This window comes from Neolamprologus multifasciatus, chromosome 3, assembly GCF_963576455.1.
Source record: "Neolamprologus multifasciatus chromosome 3, fNeoMul1.2, whole genome shotgun sequence".
NCBI classification, from domain to species: Eukaryota; Metazoa; Chordata; class Actinopteri; order Cichliformes; family Cichlidae; genus Neolamprologus; species Neolamprologus multifasciatus.
The window spans coordinates 19,436,603-19,455,100 of NC_140441.1; the positions used below are offsets into that span (position 1 = coordinate 19,436,603).

Here is an 18,498-nt window from a genome sequence, read left to right on the forward strand (position 1 = left end):
GTAAAACGTTTTCAAGCATGAGATTGCTGTGCAGTGCTATAATGAAAACAGAGGGATACGCTGATGAGCCATATGAAGATAGGGGAAAGAATTGTTTAAAAGAGTGTAATCTTAACTGAATGCCTCAGTTTTACTGCATGATAAAGAAATGTCTGATTTCGGACTGGCAAGAAACTATTCTGTCGTGGTAAGAGGTGTGATGGAGTAGAGCTGTCTTTGGTCTAGAAGAAATGGAGAAAATTTTAAAAATGGCAGACTTAAGCTACAGCACAAGATGTTTTCTGATGCTTTGGTCCTGACTGCAAAACATTTTATCTCAGTGAAATTGCAAATTGCCTTTATTTACAAAGAAGAACTCAGGGCTGTGTGTTGGACAGGGTCGTCTGCAGTACGGGGGCCCCACAGGGAATGGTTCTGGCTCCGTTCCTCTTCACCATCTACACTGCAGACTTCTCCCACAACTCCACCCAGTGCTTCCTGCAGAAGTTCTCTGATGACTCTGCAATAGTCGGCCTCATCACTGATGGGGACGACAAGGAGTACAGAGGACTGACCCAAGACTTTGTGGACTGGTGCCAGCTGAACTACCTCCACATCAACACTAGGTAAAACCAAGGAGCTGGTGGTAGACTTCCGCAGGCACAAACATCCTCCACTGCAACCACTGAACATCCAAGGTATAGACATTGAGGCTGTGGACAGCTACAGGTACCTTGGTGTTCATCTGAACAACAAACTGGACTGGACTCATAACTCAGACGCCCTCTACAGGAAAGGGCAGAGCAGACTGTACCTGCTGTGGAGACTCAGGTCATTAGAAGTGGAGGGCCCACTCCTGAAGACCTTCTATGACTCTGTGGTGGCCTCAGCTATCTTTTACTTTGTAGTCTGCTGGGGTGGCAACATCTCTGCCGGGGACAGGAAGAGACTGAACAGGCTGATCAGAAGGGCCAGCTCTGTTCTAGGATGCCCTCTGGACCCAGTGGAGGTGGTGAGTGACAGGAGAATGGTGGCTAAGCTTTCATCCCTGTTGGACAACATCTCCCACCCCATGCAAAAGACTCTGACAGCACTGAGCAGCTCCTTCAGTGGCAGGCTGCGGCACCCACGGTGTGGGGCGGAGAGATTTTGCAGGTCTTTCCTCCCCACTGCTGTCAGACCCCACAAAGACTCCAACTGATCAAACACACAAATCCACACATGTGCAATAACACTAAATGCATTACTCTTTATCTGAAAAAGTTGTATTTTTACTCAGTTGTATTAAGCGCCTGCCGCCACGCTATTCCATGGCTATATCCCAATTCAGGGTCTGCAGCCTTAAAGGCCACATTTTAAGGCCGATTACGTCACAGTGACGCGACGAAGGCTGTCCCAATTTGAAGGCTGCTCGAAATGCGGCCCTCAAATGCATCCTTCATTTCCCTGAATTTTAAGGACGTGGCGGTGTAGACTTCGTGGCCCAATATATCCCAGAATGCATAGCGCGGCAGTGGGTGTGGATAATTTTGCCGGAAAAAACGGCAGATGAGGCCCGCCCGAAGAGTAAACTTTAAGTAAGTACTGAATATTATGTCACTTATGTATGTGCAAATGTTTAATAATGAAGAACATTAAAACATTACTGTTGGCCACATGTCGGCAAAGTTATGTGACATTAGTGACGTTTGTACTAACTTGGTTTTAAAGCCTTTACTTTAAAATATACGCCGTTCAATAGCTGACCTTAATCTTGCAGAGAATGATCAAAGCTCATGTAGAAACAAACAAACAAATGAACAAAAGATTTTCTCCTTCATTTCTGTCAAACAAAGCTGTATGAAACGTTTCCAGCTGTTAGTATCATGGTTGCTAGGCAACCTGGGCAGCACAACAGAGGCTAGACCGTCCCATTTCACAAGCCTCGGTTTATATTTCTAATACTTTGTTTTATAAATTGTGTTACCACCTATGATGACTAGAGCAAAGGTCTTAGACCTGCAGCTTGAGAGCTCCTTTGCCCATTTCCAGTGGTTTTCCAAAGTTTGGATGAATGTTAAAAGAGCGATAAACATGTTTTAAAAATTTATTTCAACATTTCCTTTTTTATTTACTGAAGTGCATCGTCACTTGGTACCTTACTCCTTACATTTTGCTAATTGTCAATTATAAGAAAAGACAAATTTAGAGTTGTAATGGATCCCATATCCAAGGCAGTAAAAGTTGGTAGTAAAAAGAGAGATTTTAAAAATGTAAGAACAGATTTCTTTCCTTTCACTGCTGCTGTGGGCTTACTGGTGTGTTTGGTCTGCAGCAGGATTTCTTGCTGTCCTTTGAGGTATAAGAATTAAAACACAAGTGAAAACTCTCTAAGGCTGTTTTTAGCAATCTACGTCCACTCCATGAATTACTGTCAAACATCAGCAACCACGTCAAGAGCAGTTGTGGAATACAGCACAAGTGTCATGGTCTGGGTGAGTGCTGGGGTCTTCATCTGAGTTGCTGTCTCCACCTGTGGGCGGAGTGGCTGCACTCTGACACGTCTCCACAACTGCAAGCAATTATGCTGCTGGCTTTTAAGACTCACCACCGCTCACCACTAGTCCTTGCCAAGTGTTCTGCTAGCCACAGTTAGTGCTGGCCGCCACACTTTTGTTGAGAAGAGTTTCCCACAGAAAGCAACTGACCTTTTGTTTGTTTCTACAGCCTTTCAGCTAACTCCATCCGTGACAATACTCACCTTCATCTTGTTGCTTCATCAGCTCCAGTTCACTCTACTCACCTACCTGCCCTCCAGCCACAGTCATGGCAGTCCACCGATTCCCTGCTCTGGAGTCTGGCTGCCTCACCTGGACTGCTCGACCTCCCCCAAACACCAGTTCTCTACCTGCAAAGTGTAAGCCTGAAAGACTCTGCTTTGATTTTTCTTCTCTGGATAGCATGTCTTTAACCACTGAATCTATTCTCCTCTCTTTGCAGTGTACGGAGACTCCCGGTTGCATCTCCTGATGCCCATGCCCTTCCTCCTTGCCCTGAACCAAAGCTTACAAAATGAATTTAGTTTTCTCTCATGTTCTATGTTCTTGTACCAGGATCTATATCACAGATTATATAACAGATCTGGGGAGTCATAGTTCATGGTCTTGCCTTTGCAATTTCGTGTTTTTGTGCAATAAAATCCAGTAATCAACACCTACCAGTGCCTTTGAGGTCTGCTACTGAGTCTGTTTTGTGGAGCCTTGACCGTGACACCAAGTCCCCTACTCGTGGGTCTTCTGCATCACACACCCATGGAGAGATACTTTTAACAGATTTCTGAACACATATATTTAAAGTTTCTTTTAATCCCAATCGTGAAGGGTATTGGGATTTATATTTGTCAAGCACAGTCCCAAGTCACCCAGATTGTTCTGTTTCCTCCTCATTCTCAAAATCCAATGGCTGAAATGTCATGGACAAGTGAACTTGCTGAATTTGAGGAAATTGGTAAAGATTTGGACCACCGACTTTTACGTCCAAACTGCCTGCATTTGCCATGAGCTCCTGGATGGTGTGGGTTTAAGATCATCACACAATGGACAGTGGATTGCCGCCTACTTTGATTGCTGTACACACACATACAGAGAGTTGCAGTTTATCCTTTGATGCATGGGGCATTCACGCATCAACACTCTCTCCACCACTGCTCGCGCTGACACATTCTAGCCTTGTGTCCCTTTAGTCTGGACATCTGGACTACACAGTTGTGCACTAAAGGGAATACACATGTTCGTGTTCCTGGCTCCTCGCTCGTTTGTACTTTCACATGCGGGTTTTGAGACCCGGTCGTGCACGTGGCCATCTGATGTTGTGGCGCGCATTCTCTCAGTGCTCTCATAGCTCCATAGTTTTCCAATGAATTCGGCAAAAGTCATTGCAAATTCACTTTGTGTGACATGATCCTGGCACTTCTTGCGAACCAGTGCTACAAATTGTCCCTCGCTCAATGGCTCACCAGCATTTCTCAGGGCAGCGGTGGCGCCCTAGGTGGCAAAAACACTTCACTTTCTCTAGGCAGTCTTAGCTACTCTGGGCCCATAACCTGTTAGCAGAGGTGAAAATACGCAGGAATTCTGGCGCGAATATCTAGACTGCTCCGAGGACAACTGTGGAGGAAATAAACACACAATAGCCTCAATCCATTTTCTCACTTGAACTCATTCGCAAGAGAGAGAAGCTTTATTGACGATCACCAGCATATACATGAGCATCACATGTCAATCACAATGCATCTTATCCGCTATTTCCACCTGGCCTTATATACTCTCTGCAATAACGCACACGTTTTCTGCGTGTGTGCTATAACAAATAAAGATGTCCTTCTTACAGTTGAGAGTATATTTTTTATCTGTGTCATCACTTTATGAAAACTCTGAAACTTAACAGACAAATTCTCGTGGGTAACTTTTCTTTTAAACCGAGCACACGGATAATGCTTGGACGTCCAACTCCATGCGTCTTTGCGTTCAGCCGTCACACAGGGGGCAGGTCAACGGTGATCCTTCGAACTTGGCCATCTCTCTGTAACGTGAAAGTGATCCCAGGCAGCTGAATGGTCAGAGTCAGAGGTGGAAGCCTGGTCGTGACCGAATACAGAATTTGCCCGCAGGTGCAGAAAACTCTGCGGCTCAGCCAGTAGAGGGAATTCTTCATGTCAATGAGAGCGCGCACCGCGCTGTCACTGAATCGATTCAGCCACGCGTTTGGGTAAGACATCGTGGTTTCACACCAGCGAGGCTGTGCTGCCAGCAGTTTGTCCGAGGGTGTAATACTTGCAGGAGCTGAGTGGATTTGTTTTCAAACCGGCTCTGACACTTCTTCCTCACAAGACCTCTGTCTAGTAAATAATGAAGGATGTTAATACGCTCTTTAGTTGAAGTACAGTACTGGGTTGCTGTGAGCTTTAAGACTTTCTCCTCGCAGGTCTTCTATCTCGTGGAGTTTGTCCAAGGGTGTAATGCTCGTAGCAGCCGAGTAGGTCTGAGACTTCCTCCTTGCACGTCTTCTATCTAGTGAAGTATGAAGTATGTTAATATTGGGCTTTTGTCGAGCACCGTCCAGGCTGGCCTGTTTCCACCTCGTTCTATGGCTCCACACTGGTATTCCTGTGCGTTATGTGTCGTTTTGTGCTTTGAGCCTCACTCTTTACGGGTATGTTAATACTGTCTTTTCATGAAGTGAAGTGGAGTTCCCCGCTGCACAGCACGACGGAGTTGAGAGGCTGTTACGGCTGTGTCTTCGTCATATCTTCGGGGAGCAGGGTCGCTTTTTGCTGTATTTCCTCAGACTTGCTGAAATGCAAGTCAAATACACGAAGATTTGTCCATTTGTTCCACACGCAGCAACAACAAGTCAAGCAGTCAAAACTTGCACCAAGTGAGACACATTACCTTCAGTGTAGCATTTACCTTCATCAATTATACCAGATACACATTGGTAAGAAAGTCTTCATGGTTACAACACGTGTGCATGTATATCAAAGACCATATAAAAACAAGAATACAAAAACGTACAGGAAGAAAGACTTAGCTTGATGGTTTAACAACACTTCTTCTGTGTAACAGAAGTGTCAAGTGTATGCCCTGTGGTCATTAGCAGTAAAGTAAAGCTGTCTGTCCTACAGCACGGCGCTCGCCAACCCACAGGTCGGCGCTCGCCAACCCACAGGTCGGCGCTCGCCAACCCACAGGTCGGCGCTCGCCAACCCACAGGTCGGCGCTCGCCAACCCACAGGTCGGCGCCGTCCTACAGCACGGAGCAGAACGCACCATCCGAGTGACGTAAAAAGCAGCGTTCAAAGACAGACGGAAACGCCGGTTTTTCCGCCACTCGACAGAAAACGCCGTTCAAAGATGCATAAAAACGGCGTTTTTTAAGGCGTTCTGTGCCAGCTGTAACAGCGTTTTATTGAAATTATGCAGGGCACTCCCCATGGTTCCCTCATCCAATTACTTTCAACTCATTTCACCCAATCAAAGAGGAAGTGCAGACCACACTAATGCATCACCGATTCGCCTTGCTGCTAAGTGATTGTGTATTCGTTACCAGTGCTTGTTACCCATTATGTATTTTGATATGTTTAAAGCATGATCAAACAAGCAAACGACGGAATGCTTTTTCTGAAACAAGACCTTAACTGTGTGGCGCATGGGTCGCTTGTTTACTTGAGGGATCAGCTATTAGCGCTGCGCTACCGCAGTGTAGCATTATGATGCTAACGGAGTCTGGCTAACACCGCAAACTCCGGACATGAGTGTGGAGCTGCCCGGTTTTCAGATGCTGCGGGCGGACAGGACGAGAGACAGCGGTGAGAGGAAAGGAGGGGGACTGGCAGTGTTTGTGAACGACAGATAGTGTAACCCTGGGCACACCGCTGTGAAAGAATAACTCTGCAGCAGATACATCGGGCTGCTAGCCGTTAGCGTGTGTCCATGCATCCTGTGACTTTCTCCACTCTGGTCAGCAGACTGCAAACGCAATCTCCGAGAGCCCTTTTTTAATATCAGGAATGCTTTAATCACACATCGTGGACTCGACACGGCCCACCTTCACCCAGTATGTGACATGCCCCACACAGATGGTCGGAGGAAAGCGGGGAGACTATTAAAGATTCTTTTGATTCTATTGTGGAGGAGGACGTTGGCAGCGTTGTGACATGTGTTGCGGGCTACATTAACTTCGGTGTGGATAACACCGGACCCACCTGTGCGGTGTTTCCTACTATAACAGAGTATTTTATTCTTGTTGTATAGTATTGTATTATATTTACCTGAGCCTATTGTGTTTTTCCTAATGTTTACTGCTGTTAAACTTGTACTTTTTGCCATGACCTAAAACTCTCTAACGTGCGAGACTAATAAAGGCTTATCTTATTGTTTATTCTGTCCTGTTTTGGTTTATGAGTAATGTAGGTGTATGAGCTGATACTTAATTTAAAAGATTGCGTACATAAATCATATATAGCATAAACTAAACTTATGTAAACGTTACAGCAGCTGATAATGATAAACAACTATAAAACGTATACAGTAAAGAATTAGATGAAGAAAAAACGGTGTAGTAGGTCTTGAAGTGGCTCAGTACAGTGCAGTGGACATAAAGTGATTTAGTGTGTGTTTGGTGTTGTGACAGTACAATTCTGGGGGAAAAAGTGTTAACGTTAGAGAGCAGATCACTTTTCTCCAGACAGACTTTTTACAAACCCAGTTCTGAAAATACTGGTGTCCTGTGTGGAAATTTAAAAAAAAAGAGAGAGAGAGAGAGAAGAAAGCAGTGATTTGCAGATTTCAAAGCCATTATTTATTCACAGTGTAACATAGAAAATATGTCATATGTTTAAACCTAGACTATGTCGTTAAAAATAACTCCTTTTGAATTTGATGGCAGTAATATGTTTCAAAACAGTTGGTATGGGGCGAGAAAAGGCTGGAAAAAAAGTGGTTCTAAAAAGAAACAGCTGGAGAGACATTTTAAAAGTAATTAGATTACTTGGCAACAGGTCAGTAACATGATTCGATATTAAAACAACATTTTAGAGAAGCAGAGATGATCTGAAAGAAATGTGGGCAGAGGTTGGTCAATCTGCAAAAAACTCCATTAACAAATTGTGCCAAAATATCAGAATAATGTTTCTCAGGGTTAAGTTGTGAAGACTTGAAATATTGCATCCTCTGGAGGTATCAAAATATATTTTATCAAAAGATTAAGTGACTGGAGAAATCTCTTTGCAGAAACAATGAGGCTAAAAGCCATGATGTCAGTGATCTTCAAACGGTCAAAGGAAAGTTATCATCATGGAGCATTATGGCTCCTTTGTTTACGTTAGGGATCAGCTGTTAGCGCTGCGCCCTGCAGCTGCGCTACCGGCAGACAGACACCGCGGTCAAGTGAGCCTTCACTTACGAAGTCACAGTCAAGCTAGCCACAGTCAGACAGACCCGACATCCCCAGTGAGGGAAGAGACGGGGGTGATGTCTCCCGAGAAGGACACCTTACACACCATCTCCCCTTCCTATAATCACTGTAAATGTGAGATCGCTCCTTGATATGATTGAGGAGCTAATGGCACTACTTGCCAAAGCAATATCGCAGTGAGCTAAACTGGCAGAAGTGAGTGTAGCGCGCTGTGTGGGTTTAAGAACCTCTGAGCGGACCGTGATTTGGCGTATACTTTGATTCCTCTATACACACGGATGCTCACGGATACTTTTAAAACTTTCTTTCTCAACACACACCTTAAAAATACATTCACATTTCTTTCCTGTCTTCGTGCGCTGACACATAGCCACAAAGTATCAGCGCGAGCAGTGGCTTTAACACTCGCTCCGCCACTGCTCGCGCTGACACCTTCTATCCTTGTATCCCTTTACTCCGCATCTGGACTACACAGTTGTGCACTAAAGGGAATACACATGTTCCTGTTCATTGGCTCCTCGCTCGTTTGTACTTTCACACGCGGGTTTTGAACTCGGTCGTGCACGCTGTAATCTGATGTGGTGGCGCCCACTGTCTCAGTGCTCTCGTAGGTCCATATATGGAGCTGCGAGAGCACTACTACGAGAGCTATTTTTTCCAATGAATTCGGCAAAAGTCATTGTAACACTTGCAGGAGCTGAGTGGATTTGTTTTCAAACGGGCTCTGACACTTCTTCCTCACAGGACTTCTGTCTAGTAAATAATGAAGGATGTTAATACGCTCTTTAGTTGAAGTACAGTACTGGGTTGCTGTGAGCTTTAAGACTTTCTCCTCGCAGGTCTTCTATGTCGTGGAATTTGTCCGAGGGTGTAATGCTTGTAGCAGCCGAGTAGGTCTGAGACTTCCTCCTTGCACGTCTTCTATCTAGTGAAGTATGAAGTATGTTAATATTGGGCTTTTGTCGGGCACCGTCCAGGCTGGCCTGTTTCCACCTCGTTCTATGGCTCCACACTGGTATTCCTGTGCGTTATGTGTCGTTTTGTGCTTTGAGCCTGACTCTTTACGGGTATGTTAATACTGTCTTTTCATGAAGTGAAGTGGAGTTCCCCGCTGCTCAGCGCTCCAGTACGACGGAGTTGAGAGGCTGTTACGGCTGTGTCTTTGTCGTATCTTCGGCGAGGAGCAGGGTCGCTTTTTGCTGTATTTCCTCCGACTTGCTGAAATGCAAGTCAAATACACGAGGATTTGTCCATTTGTTCCACACGCAGCAACAACAAGTCAAGCAGTCAAAACTTGCACCAAGTGAGACACATTACCTTCAGTGTAGCATTTACCTTCATCAATTATACCAGATACACATTGGTAAGAAAGTCTTCATGGTTACAACTTGTGTGCATGTATATCAAAGACCATATAAAAACACGAATACAAAAACGTACAGGAAGAAAGACTTAGCTTCATGGTTTAACAACACTTCTTCTGTGTAACAGAAGTGTCAAGTGTATGCCCTGTGGTCGTTAGCAGTAAAGTAAAGCTGTCCGTCCTACAGCACGGCGCTCGCTCTAAAACCCACAGGTCGGCGCTCTAAAACCCACAGGTCGGCGCTCTAAAACCCACAGGTCGGCGCTCCAAAACCTACAGGTCGGCGCTCTAAAACCCACAGGTCGGTGCTCCAAAACCCACAGGTCGGCGCTCTAAAACCCACAGGTCGGCGCTATAAAACCTACAGGTCGGCGCTCTAAAACCCACAGGTCGGCGCTATAAAACCCACAGGTCGGCGCTATAAAATCTACAGGTCGGTGCTCCAAAACCCACAGGTCGGCGCTCTAAAACCCACAGGTCGGTGCTCCAAAACCCACAGGTCGGCGCTCTAAAACCCACAGGTCGGTGCTCCAAAACCCACAGGTCGGCGCTCTAAAACCCACAGGTCGGTGCTCCAAAACCCACAGGTCGGCGCTCTAAAACCCACAGGTCGGCGCTCCAAAACCTACAGGTCGGTGCTCCAAAACCCACAGGTCGGCGCTATAAAATCCACAGGTCGGCGCTCCAAAACCTACAGGTCGGCGCTCTAAAACCCACAGGTCGGTGCTCCAAAACCCACAGGTCGGCACTATAAAACCCACAGGTCGGCGCTCCAAAACCCACAGGTCGGCGCTCTAAAACCTACAGGTCGGTGCTCCAAAACCCACAGGTCGGCGCTCTAAAACCCACAGGTCGGCGCTCCAAAACCTACAGGTCGGTGCTCCAAAACCCACAGGTCGGCGCTATAAAATCCACAGGTCGGCGCTCCAAAACCTACAGGTCGGCGCTCTAAAACCCACAGGTCGGTGCTCCAAAACCCACAGGTCGGCGCTATAAAACCTACAGGTCGGCGCTCCAAAACCTACAGGTCGGCGCTCTAAAACCCACAGGTCGGCGCTCCAAAACCCACAGGTCGGCGCTCTAAAACCCACAGGTCGGCGCTCCAAAACCCACAGGTCGGCGCTATAAAACCTACAGGTCGGCGCTCTAAAACCCACAGGTCGGCGCTATAAAATCTACAGGTCGGCGCTCTAAAACCCACAGGTCGGCGCTATAAAACCCACAGGTCGGCGCTATAAAATCTATAGGTCGGCGCTCCAAAACCTACAGGTCGGCGCTCTAAAACCCACAGGTCGGTGCTCCAAAACCCACAGGTCGGCGCTATAAAACCCACAGGTCGGCGCTATAAAACCCACAGGTCGGTGCTCCAAAACCCACAGGTCGGCGCCGTCCTACAGCACGGAGAAGAACGCACCATCCGAGTGACGTAAAAAAGCAGCGTTCAAAGACAGACGGAAACGCTGTTTTTTCCGTCACTCGACAGAAAACGCCGTTCAAAGATGCATAAAAACGGCGTTTTTTAAGGCGTTCTGTGCCAGCTGTAACGGCGTTTTATTGAAATTATGCAGGGCACTCCCCATGGTTCCCTCATCCAATTACTTTCGACTCATTTCACCCAATCAAAGAGGAAGTGCAGACCACACTAATGCATCACCGATTCGCCTTGCTGCTAAGTGATTGTCTATTCGGTACCAGTGCTTGTTACCCATTATGTATTTTGATATGTTTAAAGCATGATCAAACAAGCAAACGACGGAATGCTTTTTCTGAAACAAGACCTTAACTGTATGGCGCATGGGTCGCTTGTTTACTTGAGGGATCAGCTATTAGCGCTGCGCTACCGCAGTGTAGCATTATGATGCTAACGGAGTCTGGCTAACACCGCAAACTCCGGACATGAGTGTGGAGCTGCCCGGTTTTCAGATGCTGCGGGCGGACAGGACGAGAGACAGCGGTGAGAGGAAAGGAGGGGGACTGGCAGTGTTTGTGAACGACAGATAGTGTAACCCTGGGCACACCGCTGTGAAAGAATAACTCTGCAGCAGATACATCGGGCTGCTAGCCGTTAGCGTGTGTCCAGGCATCCTGTGACTTTCTCCACTCTGGTCAGCAGACTGCAAACGCAATCTCCGAGAGCCCTTTTTTAATATCAGGAATGCTTTAATCACACATCGTGGACTCGACGCGGCCCACCTTCACCCAGTATGTGACATGCCCCACACAGATGGTCGGAGGAAAGCGGGGAGACTATTAAAGATTCTTTTGATTCTATTGTGGAGGAGGACGTTGACAGCGTTGTGACATGTGTTGCGGGCTACATTAACTTCGGTGTGGATAACACCGGACCCACCTGTGCGGTGTTTCCTACTATAACAGAGTTTTATTCTTGTTGTATAGTATTGTATTATATTTACCTGAGCCTATTGTGTTTTTCCTAATGTTTACTGCTGTTAAACTTGTACTTTTTGCCATGACCTAAAACTCTCAAACGTGCGAGACTAATAAAGGCTTATCTTATTGTTTATTCTGTCCTGTTTTGGTTTATGAGTAATGTAGGTGTTTGAGCTGATACTTAATTTAAAAGATTGCGTACATAAATCATATATAGCATAAACTAAACTTATGTAAACGTTACAGCAGCTGATAATGATAAACAACTATAAAACGTATACAGTAAAGAATTAGATGAAGAAAAAACGGTGTAGTAGGTCTTGAAGTGGCTCAGTAGTGCAGTGGACATAAAGTGATTTAGTGTGTGTTTGGTGTTGTGACAGTACACAGCTGGGAAAAAAAGTGTTAACTTTAGAGAGCAGATCACTTTTCTCCAGACAGACTTTGTACAAACCCAGTTCTGAAAATACTGGTGTCCTGTGTAAAAAATTTTTTTTAAAAAAAAAGAGAGAGAGAGAAGAAAGCAGTGATTTGCAAATTTCAAAGCCATTATTTATTCACAGTGTAACATAGAAAATATGTCATATGTTTTGTAGCAGTCCCCCGGACCAAGGAAGAAATAGAGAGAGCCTCGACGGGTGCAGTAATTTTTACTTTGAGATTCATTCAGAATCTAACAGTGCTGAGGTGCGCCAATGCACCGTGAAAACTAAACAGAAACACAAAATACATTTTCTTAGACGCTTATTACAAATATGAACTCAAATAAAGTTGAAAATACAACAAAATATCAACTAAACAAACAAATACAACTTAAAACATGTACCTCGCTCCGCATTCCAAGGGCTGCAAATTATTAATTTTGCTAGAGTCCGGTATCACGCTACTTCATGCTTCATCGAGAGCTGCCTACTGGGACATGTGTGCCACAAAAACCGGTCTGAGCTGGAAGTGCAGCTTGCCGCTAACTAAGCAACAGAGCCCTCTACTGGACACTACGCATAGCTGTTCAGGCTTAGCTCAATAAACAAAACTGGACCTTTACACTCCCACCAAATCATGTATAACAAACAACATTCTTTACATGATTTCCAGCTTTAACATATGGACATTACTACAAGAATGAACACAATTTCAAGTACATCATCAATAAACCTTCGCAAAAATACGCCTGATGTGACAGTATTGATTGAAACATCAATTAGTTATTTTCTAATAGAACTACAAGCTTTTGAACAGGTCGCTCAACTATGTGATGTTTGTGTGCTGTTCCCTGCTTCTTTATTAAGCCTCGATCGCCAACTTGAAGCTTGACTCTGCGGACCAAACCGTCATCTTCTTCTGATGCTTCAACCACTCGCGCCAGTTGCCACTGATTTCTGGGAAGCATGTCTTCTTTGATAATGACTATGTCATTGACTTTAAGATTTCAACGTGGTACGTGCCACTTCTGTCTCATAGATATGTTCAGAAGGTACTCTCTTTTCCATCTACTCCAAAACTGCTCAGTGAGATACTGGACTCTGCGCCAACGTTTCCTTGCATATAAGTCCTCTTTCACAAACTTTCCTGGTGGAGGCAGTGCAACCTTCTCGTTGCTGAGGTACCTAATATAGGAGCATGCACCATATCCTAAATCACTAGCATCACAAAAGTGGTGCAGTTCCACCTTTACAATGTCTGTTAGTTCTGGTGGGTGGTAACATCTAGGCACTGCAACCGATTTTAGTCTTTCCAACCCATCTTTCCAGTCCTCCCACCGTGAACGTAAGTTGTCAGGAAGGGGGTCATCCCATTCAGTGCCTCTGCGACACAGTTCCTGTAGGATACCTTTGCCTCTTAAGGTGAAGGGAGCTACGAACCCTAGTGGGTCGTACAGGGATGAGATCACTGACAGTATGCTCCGGCGAGTAGGAGGTTGGTCCTTAGTGTTTATTTTGAAACTGAAAGTGTCATTTTTGATTGACCACTGGATGCCGAGCACATGGCCTTCAGCTGTTGTGTCGGGTTTGAGATCGAGCGGTTCTGTGGTGTCTGCTCTGTCTGAGGGTTCCAGCTGGGAAAGCGCATCACTTTGGTTTGAGTTGAACTTGTGCCGATGTAGACCGCCAAGTCTACAAAGTGCTTGTGTTTCGCTAGTTAGACTATTGTCTACATAAAAGTTCTGTTCAACAAACTCTAAGGCCTTAGGATAGTCTGCTCTGTACACAGCAAATCCAGCATGTCCAAATTAACACTGTCAGATTTGATTTCAACACTTTTAAAGTGTCTATATGGGTCCACACCAGAGAGTGTTAATTTAACTCTTTTTGGAGAGTTGGTATGTTAACTCTGATTTAGTGTTAAACACCAAATCTCTCTGGAGTTGATAATTTAACACTTGGTGTTAAGAGTTTATATATTAACTCTCAAAGAGTATTTTAGTTTAACTACGTAAGAGTTATCTTCTAATTAATTCTAAAAAGCGAGAATTTTACTGTTCTGAACTTCTAGAAATTTCTTTTGGAAATTAACATTTACTAAAAAGACGCAATGGTTTTTGAAAAAACATTTATTCTGAACTGTGCACCACAATTTCAAAACATTTTCTGAAAGATGTAACAGTGTACATGTTCTCACTTTCATTAGAATTTCGTTTATCAAAAGGTCTGACATAGGTGAGCTGGTAAATGCAAATAACAGCATTCTCATCACTTATTTCAATAAATACAAAATACAATATGCATGTCCTTCATTCATCACTTTGTGGAACTGCAACGCACTTCTGCTCTCCCCCATATTCCATCTTCACAAGCATATCCTATGTGGAGATTGAATAAAAATTAGTTGACACTAATTAATGGCACAAATCAATTGCAGCACAGTAAAAAAAAAAAAAAAAAAAAAAAAAAAAAAAGGAATCCTTTTGAGACATTACTTGTGTAAAGTATTTTCCCAAAAGATAAGGACACAGGCAACAGGTAGTACTGAACTAAATGTAAAACCGTGTGCACAAAACTCTGGAGGGATCTAAATGCTAACGTAGAACCCAGTCAGGACATCTGCTACTGCTGTTTGCTCGTTTTTTATGGGAGATCGTTTTCAGGCTTCAAGTAGCACCATTATACCAACATTTCACATTCTAGACATTGTTTTAGGTGTATTTGACCAAAAAATTTAACCGAAAATTCACATGCAAGCTTTTTTTCAAGGCTGTGGTATTTGCCGAAAACAATACCTTTCAGCTAGCTAAAACAGCGAGCGGTGCTATCAGCGAGCAACACGGCTAATGCCTTTCACACAGCTTTGTCTCAACTCCAAAGAGCCACAGAAGTAAAAGCTAATAATAATAATTGAAACAATCTTTGAAAAAATGACTTACCAAGCATGGCAAACAACTCAAATATGTAGAGCAAAATGTTCTGAAACGGCTTCACTTCAGCTTCGATTGGAGCCGTGCTGGGGGCGGAGTCTGTGAATTTACTCTATTAGTGTCATAGCCCCTGTAGGAGTTCAGAGTTAAGAGGTCAAGAGTTAATGTTTCCATTGTAACACCTCCAGATTTGAAATAGAAACACTCATTTTTAACACTCGATTTTAACTACTATCATTTTACACCTCAGAGTTACATTAAAAGCATGTGACTCTACTTAGAGTAAAATTAACTCTAAGACTACTAACACCAAAACATTTAACACTTTTGAATTTGCTGTGTACTGTTGTGCTAAATATTTCAGGCCGAAATTAGCACATCCAGGGGATGAACTGGCACCGAATAGATGTACAGCCATTCTGTACTCTCTGGGTTCTTTGTCTAATTGTCCATCCTGCCACCACAGAAATCTCAGATAGTTGCGCATGTCTGGACAAACAGAGAACTGGTGGAACATTCTCTCGATATCACAGATTATGGCTACATTTTCCTTTCTGAAACGACAGAGTACCCCCACCAATGAGTTGATCATATCTGGACCTGTGAGAAGAGTGTCGTTTAATGAGACACCGAGAAATTTTGCTGAACAGTCAAAGACGACTCTTAGCTTGGCTGTTTTTTTCGGGTGATATACCCCATGGTGTGGGATGTACCATGCAGTCTCACCATCGGTCAAAGGAGGGGCTAATTCTGCATCACCACTGCTGATAATGTCTCTCATAAAGGAACAGTAATGTTCATGATACTGTTTATCAGCCTTTAGCCTTTTCTTCAAGTGTTGCAGTCGGACTGTGGCTAGCTTCTTATTGTTGGGAAGCGCTGGTGGATCATTGCCCTTGAAGGGAAGCGGCATCTCATAGTGCCCATCTGGTCTTTGTTTTATTGTATCACTGAGGATTTGTATGAAGCGAACATCATCCTGTGATACATACTTATCCTCATAGTTTCTCTCATTAAAGTCAGACTCTAGGACTTTGAGTACATCTGTGGCTGATGGTATGGGCATTTCTTTGACTGTGATCCTGTGCACGTAACTCTGGTTACCTTCTCTGTCTAGGTGAGGATTACCAGAACCAATAATACTCCATCCTAGTAGGGTTCTTTGTGCGAAAGGTTCGTTTATTTTGCCTGTGACGATCTTTAGGGGGGCTAGTGCTGATGGGCAGTCATAACCAATCAATAGACCTACTTCACACTTCTGCAATGGCTGTAACTTGTTAGCTAAGCCTTCAAGGTGTGGCCACTGAAGTGCAGTTTCCTTGGTAGGGATATGAGACTTGTCAACTGGGATAAAGTCACAAGAGTAGACTTGTTCAATTCGGACACGAGTCTCAGAGTCAAACCCTCGCACCTGTAAGTTGTTGGCAAGTTTACTTGCAACGACTGTGTCGACGGAAGTCATGGTGCTAAGCTTTAACTGCACTGGTTGGGCGTCTACATTTAGTTCTGAGGCCAAATCCTCTAAAATAAAGGATGAGTCACTCTGGGTGTCAAGCAGGGCATATGTAAGTATTTCTTTCTCAGGCTCAGATGCAACTGACACAAATACTGGTACTATGCTGGATGTGGAAGATGGTTTCCTTGTTAGTACATGAGTCATAACATTATGCACTTCCTTGTTTGCAAGTTCAGCTTCTGCTTCCACCTCACGACTGCCAGTAGAATCTGCCTTTGAGCGTGCGACTGAACCCTCTGGGAATGACGTTTCAGTTTTTGTATCACCAAACACAGAACCATAGTCCCTTTTGTTTAACATCACTCGTACTCTTTCCTTTTCAAGGCGATCGTTAAAGAGCTGATCGATATTTTCCTGTCGTTTAGCAATAACTTCACAAATGTCAGTTGTAAGCACTGCACAAGCATCCATTCGCTTAACAATGTCTGGCGTCATGGATTGGCTGCGGCGAATGGGTTCATAATGCTGTTGTACTACAGCGTGCTTGTCTCTTATGTCATGACTGGCATTGTTTAGCTCTTCAGGTGAGCAGATAGTTTTCAGCTTTGTTATGATTTCTTTAGCTGCCTTCTTCCAAGTGTCATAAGCTTTGTTAAATGCCTTCTCATTTTTCTTTGCCTCATATTCCTGCATTTCTTTACCTTTTTCAGTTAAATGCCTTTCACGATTGCTGGATCTTACTCCTTGTTGCTCTGAGTCGTCGGCTTCTTCAGCAGGGTTCAACATTTTGTTACTGTTATGTGTATGTTGCTCTATGCGATAACGTCTGGACTTAAACTTACGTGAGTGTTACTTTTGGAAACAATGCTCACATCAGACGTTTACATCACATAAATAAACAGATTATCACCCACATATTAGACAAAATGTAACTGTAAATACTGCTGATATACCATAACGTTACTTTCAAGAAGAATAAACCCATACAATTTAAAGATTGTAATTACTTAGTGCAATGCAGTATACCTTTAAAGCTGTAACCACAAAAATATTTAAGGCAAGTAACTCTGTATTAGTGTGCAGACATTTTAACTGTGTTACCAGCAAAGTCCTTATGGGCATAATACCTGCACCTCTGTAAAGTGACTATCAGCGTTCAAAGTGGAGGTAGGCCACGAAGCAAAGATGATCTTGACTGGTGTAGAAATCTCTCACAGCTGACACACGGACCCACATCGTGGCACGGGCTGCACTCATCTGGCATGGGAGCTAGCAAGTAGCCTTCACTCAGCGATCGAGTTTTCACTGTAGCAGTCCCCCGGACCAAGGAAGAAATAGAGAGAGCCTCGACGGGTGCAGTAATTTTTACTTTGAGATTCATTCAGAATCTAACAGTGCTGAGGTGCGCCAATGCACCGTGAAAACTAAACAGAAACACAAAATACATTTTCTTAGACGCTTATTACAAATATGAACTCAAATAAAGCAGAAAATACAACAAAATATCAAGTAAGAAAACAAATACAACTTAAAACATGTACCTCGCTCCGCCTTCCAAGGGCTGCAAATTCTTAATTTTGCTAGAGTCCGGTATCACGCTGCTTCATGCTTCATCGAGAGCTGCCTACTGGGACATGTGCGCCACAAACCCGGTCTGAGCTGGAAGTGCAGTTTGCCGCTAACTAAGCAACAGAGCCCTCTACTGGACACTACGCATAGCTGTTCAGGATTAGATCAATAAACAAAACTGGACCTTTACACTTAATATTGGGCTTTTGTCGAGCGCCGTCCAGGCTGGCCTGTTTGCACCTCGTTCTATGGCTCCACACTGGTATTCCTGTGCGTTATGTGACGTTTTGTGCTTTGAGCCTCACTCTTTACGGGTATGTTAATACTGGCTTTTCATGAAGTGAAGTTCCCCGCTGCTCAGCACGACGGAGTTGAGAGGCTGTTACGGCTGTGTCTTCGTCGTATCTTCGGCGAGCAGGGTCGCTTTTTGCTGTA

The 18,498-nt window shown here is 44.4% G+C and overlaps 1 protein-coding gene and 1 long non-coding RNA gene across 2 annotated transcripts; both read right to left on the minus strand.

The window, feature by feature from the left end:
* Window positions 1-7,421: 7,421 nt before the first annotated feature.
* On the minus strand, window positions 7,422-9,698 carry LOC146521901 (uncharacterized). Its single transcript, XR_014873265.1, has 2 exons — window positions 7,944-9,698; window positions 7,422-7,866 (listed from the first exon to the last, which is right to left on the minus strand). It is a non-coding gene; the product is annotated as an uncharacterized LOC146521901 (long non-coding RNA).
* Window positions 9,699-13,890: 4,192 nt separating this feature from the next.
* On the minus strand, window positions 13,891-18,076 carry LOC146521902 (uncharacterized). The gene is made up of 2 exons (XM_085154051.1): window positions 15,048-18,076; window positions 13,891-14,486 (listed from the first exon to the last, which is right to left on the minus strand). Exon 1 carries the CDS (start codon window positions 17,278-17,280, stop codon window positions 15,316-15,318), a length of 1,965 nt encoding a protein of 654 aa, XP_085010177.1. The 5' UTR covers window positions 17,281-18,076; the 3' UTR covers window positions 13,891-14,486; window positions 15,048-15,315.
* Window positions 18,077-18,498: the final 422 nt, after the last annotated feature.